Genomic DNA, 12,441 nt, shown 5'->3' with positions numbered 1-12,441 from the left:
GACGAGCCTGTCACACAGGATATTTTCTCAATAATGTTTATCTGATTAGCGTGATTTACAGGCTAATGTGTTACCTTAAGAATGTGCCCGATGCACAGAGCCGTATCTGTGTTGAATGAGGCCTGAAACGAAAAATGAAAAATGGTCCCTCTTGTTGCAGTAATAAATATAAAATTCAATTTCAAATAACAAATATAATAATAAATACATAAATATATCAAAACCAATATATTACATCAATAACAAATCAATAAATATTTAAAATAACTACATAAATACTACTCGTCTAGTTTTTTAGATACGAAAATATTTATCAAATCTGTGTAATCCAATTGTCAGATCATTTCTTTCTCAATCGACAACATAGTTAGCCCATTTAGTCTATTTTACGACATTTTTGATCGAAGATAATTATCGTAGAAACTACACATTATAGTGCCCATATCACAAGTAAATTTCATTTTCAGTCAAGATGTTTTAATAGAATAATCTACNTATATAAATATAAATTTGGGCCCCTTATTAAGCCGGGCCCTGAGGCAACCGTTTGGTTGGCCTCATAAAAAGCACGGCTCTGCCAATGCATACCAAATAATAGCGGTTACTGGTTGTATTGTAAAGATCCATGCGTACTCTAACAGTTAATAAAATATATTTCCATAAACTAATACGCTTGACCGAATCGCTGAAAGCAACAAGCGATTTGCAAATATATTTCTTTCCCCATTTGCACATAATCTAAATTTATTAATGTATGGTGGAACCAGCTGGTAATCAGACGCGTACACACACAGACATATAAAATGAAAATGAAAAAGAAAGAAAATTATTCAGACATGATTCATGCGACTAATTAAAATTCAAAAGCAAATAACAAAAGAAAATTATATATACAATTTAAACAAAAATAAAAATTTGCTATGCAAACATTTTTTTCCCTATTTTTTCATTGATCACTAGCATATTTCTTCCCACTTTCATATATTTTACTATTCTTTCAGTAGATTTGTAAAAAACCAGCAACATAATGTGTTTGATAGAAAAAGATATTAAAGCCAGACATTAAAATAGAGGGCAAGAAAAAAGAACAAATAAAGAATGGTTGTTTCTTGGGTTTACACAAATAAAGAAGAGTATTTGTACGTAGTCATGGTGAAGAGTTTAGAATGAAAGAATAAACTGTAAGGTCCACCAAATTTAAACGACGTAACCTGAATGCATGCAATTTAGGGTTTTATTTAAATCATGTAGTTAGGTATTTTTATGCATTTAATGCATAAATATTGCATGGTTATGATTTATTTTATGATTATTTTAAAGTTTCACGCATTAGGGTTTCTAGATGCATTTCGCGCTCGAACGAGGAATTGAGACCTGAGATTTATCAGGAAAAATATTTTTATTACATGATTAATTTTAATTAATTAATATGGGGTGTTTTTAAGGATGTTTTTCGAAAATGAGCTTTGGTGGGTATTTTTACTCGTCGGGTTGTAATTTTTATCGGTACACAAATTTTAAAGATTCGGGGGACTTTTCGAGGGTACGAGCGATATTTTCAAAACCGTACCAAAACGAATTATTTCTCGGGAGTGTTATTGGACTTCTTGGGTTTGTTTTATTGCGAAATGGATTCAAAATCATTTAATCCTTTTAAAAGTTAATTAAGGGCTCATTATTAAATTATTATATTATCTTAACCTAGTGTAATTTACCCTAACCCCAATCCAAAAGCTCTCAGCCACCCCTCCCCTCTACACCAGCAGCTTTTCACGTAAAAACCAGCAGCACCATTGCTGCAAATTTTGATCCTCCATTTTCTTTCAAACAAGTTACCTCCACTCTCTTCCGGTGCTTCCCCGACGTGCGTTTCTTCGAGTTTTTGAGTATCTACACATCAAGGCATGCTTGTACTTCGTTTTTCTCCTCATTCACGCCATAGTATTGCTGAAATATATGTAAATGCATGTCCATCATTTGATCTATCATGTGGTTATGTTTTTGTTCAAGTTTTGGCACGAAAATCGCATTTACATGTTCCATACTCACGTTTTTTCATGTGTTGGTGCAAGGGACTGTCGGTTGCTGTTGCTAAGGGGCTGAAACATGTCAAGAATAAGAGAAAATAGGCTGGAGTCATGATTTGGTCGAGAAGGACTCGAGTTGGTGCATAGGCCGAGGGGTGTGCGTGGAGGTGTGTCTCGTTTTGGTTGTGGATCGAGTAAGGGGTGGAGCTGGCGGTGCAAGGGCTGAACCGAGGCATGGACCAGACCCTGGTGGGTCTGAGACATTGCCCAGGGAGGCTCGACCATCGTTGGAACCATCCATGTAGCCGGCCGATTGCGCGATAGGGGGTGAGGCTCGGGTGATGTGATTTCGGAATATAGCAAGCGTGTGCGTCGTGGAGCTTGCATGGGGCTATGGCCATGAGTCAATTAGGTCCAGTAGGGTCCCTAGGTGTGCTATGGAGAGCTAGTGTGGGGCTGGTCCTCAAGGGTGAGGTCTAGAATGGTTAATAATTGAGCAAGGTGCGACTAGGGTTGAAAGAAACTAGGGCCGAGAACTTCCAACAGCAATTCAGGGGTTGTTCGAAGGTTTAGGGTGTCTGGTTTTGATGGGTTAGGAGCTGTTAGTGTGTGTTTTAGGTAGGTAAAAGTTTGGGAAAATTCGGTTAAGTTTCGGGTCGATTCGGGTTAAAACCGAAACCTAGGTCCAAGTTTTAAAACGAATCGGTTAAGTTTTGAAACGAGCTCGAGTTTACGTCTAAGAAATACTTTTTATATGTTTTGGGATTTTATTTAAGGAGTTTGGTAAACTTCGGGTCGAAATTTAGAGGTCTACGGGTAAAACGGTCATTTTGGGTTTCCAGGGGCAAAATGGCCTACGGGTAAAACGGTCATTTTGGGTTTCCAGGGGCAAAATGGTCATTTTGCGCCCGGGGTGAGTTTTTAGTTNATATATGCATGTTTTATTAAGTGATGAATTTGATGACATGTTTTTGAAGGAAGGGAGTTAGTTGTGACTAATATGAATACATTACTACGATGATATGTAAGGCCAATGCTCAGTGGACGGGTAATGCTGTCGCTGATGTCCCCGCCGTCGTGTACCTCGGTTAAACGTAGGATTCATTTACTAACATGATAATACGAAATTCACAGCTAACGAACGGAATTCAAATTAGGAAAATGAACACGTATATATTGATATGATGATATGTGCTATGATTATTATTATGTTTTGACATGTTACGATTATGCATACGTTTTTCCATGATTATGAAATGTATGTTGATTACGGTATTTTTCACTGATGCATGATATGTACATGTATTTGATATCAAGGTACAGGTGTGTTGCGTCTGTAGACTCACCAGGCGTGAATGTTGCAGGTGAGCATGTCGATGAGGGGACAGGAGGTGCCGAATTCTGAGTAGACAGGGCTGGATGTGCGCACACGACCCGAGGACCACACTTTTCCGCACATCACGTTTTTATGAGTTTGAGTGGGCATGAACATTTTGATACGTTGGTTTTGTTATGATGAAGATTACCAAGATGTTTACTTGAGTTATTTTTATGTGCGCATATTATGGCCATGTCGACAATTTTAAACTGCAATATTTTATCTATTTTAGGATTACGAATATTTTAAAACGTGTTTATTTTAGTGGGGTTGCATACATGCAAAATATTTAAATGTTGGTTTCGAAAATGTGAGCTTTACAAAAAAAAAAAACAAAACAAAACAAAAATCTCTAGTACTATTTTAAAATTAGTGGATGTTACATAAGCACTTAATACAATCTTTTCCCTTTTTGTTAATTTAGTTGGTTTAGTAACTAAATCTAATATATTCTCAAGTATCGATATCAGTTCGCTAACAAATAAGTGCAGAAAAAGTCAAACTGACAAATTTGGACAAATCACAAACAGAGTTATTTAGGTAAACTGAAGTGAAATATGCATAGATATGTTTCTGAATGTTCAGACATTCAAGCTCATATATCACCCCTTCTTCCATTTGAAAAGCTCGCACTAGAAAACTTTAGATTATACAAGTGATTTGCAAGATCTCAGTCTAATTTGGACTTAGACACTGTCAAACTGAAACTCCTAGTATTTCATTTCTGATAATAAACAGTATGCAAACTGCTATTCAAATGTGATGAATTATAGTACTATCTTAGCACTTAAGATACAAAGAATTTTTAAAGTATCCTAAACTGATTGAGTTTTTGTTAGAATGGAGATTTGAGCACTTGATCTTTTTCTGTTGTTGCTAAAACTTCTTCGTTCAGCTGAATTATTTCTCTATATATAGTTCCTAGAAAAGTATCCGTTTATATGTGTTTGTTGGCTTGTTTTAGTCCATGTCAACTTGTTTCTGACGGTCGTACACTGTTACGAACAGCTTTGTATCGTACATTTTTGCGAGCAGTTTTTGTCTGCCGGATCAAACTGATTCTGGTAAACTGAATGTGGGTAGACTGAAATGCGAAAAACTGATATTCTGATAAGAACTATTTTAGTTGCAGTTGGGGCCATATCAGTTTTGTTCAACTGGACCAGATCAGCTTAGTTATTTGTTAACACCGAAACATGAAATTTCTTGATCCAACAGTATTATAGTATTTTGATAAGCATTAGGTCATCTCCAACCCAAAAATATATAATTTGCACTAAAATAATGCAAGTTTTACACCAAACACAACATCTATGTCCAACCCTTTTATTTCAAATCTTATACCCAAAAGAATATGATCAGAATATTATTTTTTGTATTACATACATTATTTCTTATCATGTATTTAATATATATTTAAAAAATATCAATATAATTATTATAACATTCAAATTGATTAATATTAATATGAATAACTTATTAATATTGATAAATAACTTAAATACATAAATTTATATATAAAATACAAACTTTATAAATTTTCTCCACTCAATTGTGTTTTTCTTCACAAATTGAGAGACCTATTTATAGAAATTTTTTGAAAATAATCCAAAAATAAATGCATCGTTACATACATCATCACACACTAATATTTACAAATCTTATTTTCAACATTCAATAATTTCAAATCTTATTTTCAACACTCCTCCTTGTGATGATGATCATGATACAATGATTGTCTTCATTACGTGTTTTTACACTACCTCGTTAAAAACCTTACTAAGAGAAACCCATTAGGATAAAAATCATGGTAAGAGAAAAAGAGTACAGTCACGTAAACTCTCCCTCATGTTAACAAGAACGATTCTTCACAGATTTCTTACAGTGTGCATCCCAATGTTATATATGTGATTTCTGAATATTGTAGTAGGAAGTGCCTTTGTAAAGAGATCTGATGATTTTCACTTGATTGAATGTAAAGAATATTAATATCTTTATCCTTCTCAAGTTCTTGGGTGAATGCGAAGAACTTAGGGGAATATGTTTAGTTCTGATATTTTTTATATTTCATTCTTTCATTTGAGCAACACATGCAGCATTATCTTCATATAGTGTCACAGGCTTCTTGTGGAATGATAGTCCGCATGAGATTTGGATATGTTCAGTCATTGATTTTAGCCACATACATTCACGGCTTCCTTCATGTAGTGCAATAATCTTGACGTGATCTGATGAAGTTGTTACAAGTGTTTATTTCTGTGAACGCCAAAAAATTGCAGTGCCTCCACGAGTAAATACATATCCGGTTTGGGAACGTTCTTTGTGTGGATCAGATAAGTACCCAACATCAGCGTAACAAATTATACTTTGATTGGTATCTTTTGAATACAAAAGTCTCAAGTCTGTCGTTCCTCGTAGATAACGGAATATATATTTAATTCTGTTCCAGTGTCTCTTTGTTGGATATGAGCTAAACCTTTCCAATAAATTTACAGAAAAGATATATCTGGTCTTGAACAATTTGCAAGATACATAAGGGCACCAATAGCACTTAGATATGGTACTTCTAGACCAAGAATAACTTCATCATATTCACATGGACGGAATAGATCTTTTTCTATGTTTAATGATTTAACAACTATTGGAGTACTTAAAGAATTTGATTTTATACATATTAAAATGTTTAAGGACCCCTTTCTGTATAATTTGACTGTGAACAAATATTTCACATTCTTTTTGTTCAATTTTCAAACTTAGATAATACTTTGTTTTTCAAAGGTCATTCATTTCAAATTCTTCCTTCAAGTACAACACAACTTCTTGAATTTCCTTATTCGTTCCAATGATGTTTAAATCATCAACATATACAGCAATAATTACGCATCCAGATATTTTTTTCTTAATGAAAACGCAAGGGCATATTGAATTGTTTACATATCCTTTTTTCATTAAATGTTCACTTAGCCGATTATACCACATTCGGCTGGATTGCTTTAACCCATATAATTATCTTTGCAATTTCACAGAATAATATTCTCTTGGCTTTGAACTTTGTACTTCAAGCATCTTAAATCCTTCAGAGATTTTCATATATATATATTACTATCGAGTGATCCGTATAAGTAAGCTGTGACAACATGCATAATACGTATTTCTAAATTTTCAGATACAACCAAACTAATCAAATACTTAAACGTAATTGCATCCATAACAGGAGTATACGTTTTTTCATAATCAATTTCACGCCTTTGAGAAAAGCTTTGTGCAACAATTCGAGCTTTATATCTTACTATTTCATTTTTCTCATTTCGATTTCGAATAAAAACTCATTTGTATCCAACAGGTTTTACACCTTCAGGTGTAAGGACTATAGGTCCGAAAATGTTACGTTTATTTAGCGAATCCAATTCAACCAGGATAGCGTCTTTCCATTTTATCTAATCATGTCGATTTTTACATTCACCAAAAGATTTTGGTTAATGATCTTCATTGTCATTTATGATGTCAAATGTCACATTGTAAAAAAATATCTCATCAATTTCTTTTATATATTTTTGATTTCATATTTTTCTAGTATTAATATAATTGATAGAGATTTCACGATTCTCATCAGTTTGTAGTTCTAACAGAACATTTTCATTATCATGGATTTCTGCCAGAATATCATTCTCTATTTTGTGATCATCGTGTTTCTCTATGCTTTTTTTCGAGGATTTTTATCATTGGAACCGATTGGCCTTCCACGCTTCAAGCGTTTAATGACATCATGAGTGTCTTCAATTTGTTTATTTAAAATTTCAATTCGAGCAGGGACATTTACTGTCACGCCCCAGAACGGGGGTTGGTTGATTGGACCATTGTACTTTGACATATGGCATAGTTCGTCATCTCAGTACTTGGTCTTTGTTATCCACAATCCGAATCGGAACTTCTTCGTACTTCAATTCTTCATTTAACTTTCCTTCGACCAGAAGTGGTCCGGCCTCGAGAATATGACTTGGATCGGGGATATATCTTCTCAGCTGTGAAACGTGGAAAACATTATGGATTCTTGACATATCAGGGGGAAGTGCTAATCTGTAAGCAAGTGTTCCCACTTTCTCAAGAGTTTCAAATGGTCCGACGTATATGGGATTCAGTTTTCCAGCCTTATTGAATCGTATTACACCCTTCATGGGTGACACTTTCACATATGCCTTCTCTCCAACTTCAAATTCCACGGGTCTTCTTTTCATGTCAGCCCAGCTTTTCTGTCGATCTTGTGCAGCTTTTAATCTCTCCTTGATCACAGCAACTTTATCCACTGTTTCCTGGAGTAGTTCAGGTCCAACGATGGCTTTTTCCCCTACTTCATCCCAATACAGTGGTGATCGACATTTTCGTCCATATAGAGCTTCGTATGGTGCCATTCCAATGCTGCTATAGTTACTATTATTGTATGAGAACTCGATTAAGGCAGATGTTCGCTCCAATTACCATTGAAGTCCAGAGCACAAGCTCTCAACATATTCTCAAGAGTTTGAATTGTCCTCTCTGTTTGGCCGTCGGTTTGAGGATGATAAGTCGTACTAAGAGTAACCTTAGTCCCCATAGCTTGTTGAAAGCTCTTCCAAAATTGAGATGTAAATCTAGGATCTCTGTCTGATAGTATGCTAGCTGGTACTCCATGTAATCGCACGATCTCATTCATGTACAAGGTGGCTAGCTTGTCTAAATTATAGTTCATGCGGACAGGTAAGAAATGTGCAGATTTTGTGAGTCTATCTACGATTACCCATATTCCGTCATGACCTTGTCTCGACTTTGGTAAACCAACTACAAAATCCATGGAAATATGTTCCCATTTCCATTCCGGGATTTCTAATGGTTGAAGAAGTCCACCAGGTCTCTAGTGTTCTGCCTTGACATGCTGGCACACGTGACACTTAGAAACAAACATTGTCACGTCCTTCTTCATTCCACTCCACCAAAAAATTTTCTTCAAATCTCTGTACATCTTGGTACTGCCAGGATGGACTGAAAATTTGACTTATGTGCTTCGAACATTACTTCTTGTCTAAGGTTATCGATGTCTGGTACGCACAATCGTCCTTTCATCCACAAGAGTCCTTTGTTATCCGTCTCGAAATCTGGTGATTTCCCTTCTTTGGATTGCTCTTTCAATTTTACCAAAACGGAATCTCTATCTTGACTTATCTTGATTGTCTCTTGAAGACATGGTTGTGCTGAAAGTGATGCTAGGATCACCTTACTCGTATCCTTTCTACTTAAAGCATCTGCTACCTTGTTGGCTTTGCCTGGGTGGTAGCTTATCGTCAAGTCGTAATCCTTCATGAGTTCAATCCACGGTCTTTGGCTCATCTTTAGTTCTTTTTGAGTGAACAAATATTTGAGACTTTGGTGATCAGTAAAAATCTTGCACTTGGCTCCATAAAGATAATGTCTCCAAATTTTTAGCGCGAACACCACTGCAGCTAATTCGAGGTCATGAGTTGGGTAATTTTGTTCATACGGCTTCAACTGCCTTGACGCGTATGCAATCACCCTTCCCTCTTGCATGAGTACACATCCTAAGCCTCCTTTAGATGCATCACTGTAGATGGTGAAGTCTTTGCCGTTAGTTGGCAATACCAACACCGGAGTGGAGGTAAGCTTCTTTTGCAAAGTCTCGAAGCTTTGCTCACATTCTTCACTCCATTGAAATTTAGAGTTCTTCTGTGTGAGCTTGGTAAGGGGGTATGGCTATTGACAGAATCCTTCAACAAATTTTCGATAATAGCCTGCTAATCCCAAGAAGCTTCGAATTTCTGTCACATTCTTTGGTCTAGGCCAATCTGAGATTTCTTCAACTTTCTTAGGGTCCACAGATACTCCTACTGCTGATATTATGTGTCCCAAGAATGTGACGCTCTCTAACCAGAATTCGCATTTCTTGAACTTGGCGAACAGCTCTTTTTCTTTAAGCGTTTGGAGGGTGAGACGAAGATGTTCCTCATGATCTTTCTTACTTTGTGAATACATGGATGTCGTCTATGAATACAACCACAAACCTATCAAGGTAAGGTTTGAAGACTCTATTCATGAGGTCCATGAATGTTGCGGGGGCATTGGTCAGGCCAAACGGCATTACTGTAAACTCGTAATGGCCGTATCTCGTCCTGAAGGCTGTTTTAGGAATATCTTCTGCTTTGACCTTCAGTTGGGGAGAGCCTGACCTTAAGTCGAGCTTGGAAAAGACTGTAGCTCCTTTGAGTTGGTCAAACAGATCATCTATTCTTGGAAGTGGTACTTATTCTTGATTGTGATCTTATTCAGTTCTCTGTAATCGATACACAATCTCATGCTTCCGTCCTTCTTCTTTACGAACAGGACAGGAGCTCCCCACGGGGATACGCTTGGTCGGATTTGCTTCTTATCCAACAATTCTTGAAGTTGCTCTTTGAGTTATTTTAATTCCACTGGGCCATTCTGTACGGTGTTTTTGAGATCGGTGCAACCCCAGGAATCAAGTTGATCTCAAACTCCACTTCACGGTCGGGGATTGTGCCCGGGAGTTCTTCAGGAAAGACATCCGGAAACTCTTGTACTGCCAGAATCTCTTCTAGTGCAAGTGCAGCTTCTTGTTTTACCTCGCTTAACATGGCTAGGTAAACTTCTTCTCCACTTTTCATGGCTTTCCAAGTTTGAGAAGCAGAAAGAAGAGTATTCCGTTCTTTGGTCTTGCCATGAAATAAAATTTTCTCTTGGTGTGGAGCTTGGATGGTTACCGTCTTTCCATGACAGTCTACTAAAGCATGATTCTTGGCTAACCAATCCATTCCAAGAATTACATCGAATTCCACCATGTTCAGTTGGATGAGGTTTGCCTTGAAATTCTGATTATCTATGAGAACACCAATATCCCGAGAGAGTGCGAGTTTCTAAAATCCGATTTGCAGGAGTTGCTACTCTATATGGTTCTTCTAAATTATCAGGCTTAGTTCCTAACTTCTTGGCAAATCTCTTAGACATGAATGAATGCGTAGCACCACAATCAAATAATAAATAAGCAGGCATATTATTGATTTGAATGGTACCTGCTACGACATCAATTGAGTTGTCAGTCTCTTCTTGAGTGATAGCATAGACTCGAGCATTTGGCTTGTTCTCTTTAGGCTTGTTTGGTGTTGTTTCACCTGCTGGACCATTCTTTGGATCTGGAAAAGGGCATTGAGCAATGCGGTGGCCCAACTTTCCACAACGAAAACAAGCTCCAGAATTCTTACGGCATTCACCAGTGACTTGACTCCTTCTTTGCTTGATTGAGAAGAAGTGGTTCCTTTGGCTGGAGCACTAGTGAATTGATTGCTTGAAAACCTAGGCCTCTTGAATTGTTGGCCCGGTTGGTACTGGCTTGACTGAGGACGTTTGAGTTTGTTCTCACCTTCACGCCTCTTGATGTCATTCTCAGCCCTGATGGCGGCTCCCATCAATTCATCAAAACTATTGGGCTCGATAACCGCAAGGGCAGATTGAATGCGGCTGTTCAATCCCTTCTTGAAGCGATGTATCTTCAAGGCCTCGTCTCCCATGATGGTTGGGGAATAAGTTCCCAATGAGTGGAACTTGGATGAATACTCCACCACAGTCATGTTTGGTTCTTGAACTAAGCTTTCAAATTCTGACAGCTTCTGTACTCGAACTGCTGTCGGAAAGTACTGCCTCAGGAATGCCTCTCGGAACCTTTGCCAGGTAATAGGTCCCGTCCCTAACATAGCTGGTGAGATTCCTTCCCACCATTTGGCGGCTCTATCCACAAGAAAAGGTGTAATCACATCTACCTTGATCTCTTGTGGAACCTCAAGTAGTCGAATATGGTTCTCCACCTCCTTCATCCAATTTTGTCCGACCTCGGATCGGAACTTCCATCAAAGTTTGGGACTCTTGCTCTTCGTAGGGACTCATAGTGCTGCTTAGTCCCATTCTGAGCTAGAGGTGGTGGCGGTGGCTGATTAGCATTCGGGTTAACAAACCCTTGTAGCGTGGTTGCCACAATCGTGGCTATAGCCATCAAATCAGCCTGACTGAGACCGATTGCTGGTGGTTGTTGTTGTTGTTGTGCGTCCTCATCGCTGCGGTTGTTGTTACGGTTTCCATAACGAGGATTGCGGTTGTTTCTTACAGGTCTTCCGTCCATTTCCTACAATTATGAAAGTTCTAAGGTTTTGACAGAATAGAGACTAAACAAGGAAGCACAATGATTGAGTAATTGATCAAAAGAAATTTAAATATGAAACCAATGGATAGAAATAACTTTTATTGATTTCCCCAGAAAGTGCAATTACAATAGAACTTCGAAAATGAAAACAGAAATGCAAAGGGAACAAGTGTTATTACAAAACTACTACTGATGGTCTAATCTATCACTTCTCCCAAATCTAAATCCATAGGATCCTCTTCTACTTCTTCTTCTTTTTCTGGATACTCTTCAGGTTCATCTTGGTTGTCTATTACTGCTTGTAGATGTTCAATATGACCATGCAGAACTGCATTCTGATCACTAAGTACTTCAACTGTGCTCTGCAACTCATGAATCTGAGCATTAGTCTGCTCACTATACTGGTTATGCTGGAGTACAAGTTGGTGATTTTGCTCCTTGAGCACTTGGATCTTCTCAATCAAGTTATCACGTAACTCGATGAACTAGCAACGGTCTCTTGAGAGTTTTCAAACTCTTCTTGAACTTTTCTATTCCTCTCTTCCGTCTCATGCAGATGATGAGCATAACGTTGAACATCATGTCTTAAGTGTTCTTCTCTACGCTGTAATTCATCCTTGTCCAGCTCTAAGCAATAATTATGCCACTTGAGCTTCTCTATCTTCTTCTCTAAGCTCTTAATGTAGCTACTCTGGTCAGCCATATCCTACACCCAAAACATGAGAGTAAAGGTTCAGAAGTGATATCAAGAATATAGGTCGAGTTATAGACAAATACTGGAATGAACAGATTCAGTACTGACTATACAATTAACAGAAGAAATAGCTCAAAAATTTTCG

The 12,441-nt window shown here is 37.4% G+C and overlaps 1 protein-coding gene across 1 annotated transcript; it reads right to left on the bottom strand.

Annotated features, from left to right (window-relative positions):
- Positions 1–9,854: 9,854 nt before the first annotated feature.
- On the bottom strand, positions 9,855–11,279 carry LOC140979116 (uncharacterized). The gene is made up of 2 exons (XM_073444466.1): positions 10,581–11,279; positions 9,855–10,325 (listed from the first exon to the last, which is right to left on the bottom strand). Exons 1-2 carry the CDS (start codon positions 11,277–11,279, stop codon positions 9,855–9,857), a joined length of 1,170 nt encoding a protein of 389 aa, XP_073300567.1.
- Positions 11,280–12,441: the final 1,162 nt, after the last annotated feature.

This window comes from Primulina huaijiensis, chromosome 6 (assembly GCF_012295235.1).
Source record: "Primulina huaijiensis isolate GDHJ02 chromosome 6, ASM1229523v2, whole genome shotgun sequence".
Taxonomy (NCBI): domain Eukaryota; kingdom Viridiplantae; phylum Streptophyta; class Magnoliopsida; order Lamiales; family Gesneriaceae; genus Primulina; species Primulina huaijiensis.
The sequence above is the reverse complement of the archived record's forward strand: the minus strand, read 5'-3'. Positions and strand labels throughout refer to the sequence as shown.

What these genes read in the sequence shown, in the direction of transcription:
- LOC140979116 (XM_073444466.1), bottom strand. Translation starts at nt 11,279, where the DNA reads ATGAAGGAGGTGGAGAACCATATTCGACTACTTGAGGTTCCACAAGAG. An exon ending in TCCAAAGAATGGTCCAGCAG is followed by an intron (nt 10,326 to 10,580) that starts GTGAAACAACAC and finishes ATCGGATTTTAG; the next exon opens with AAACTCGCACTCTCTCGGGA.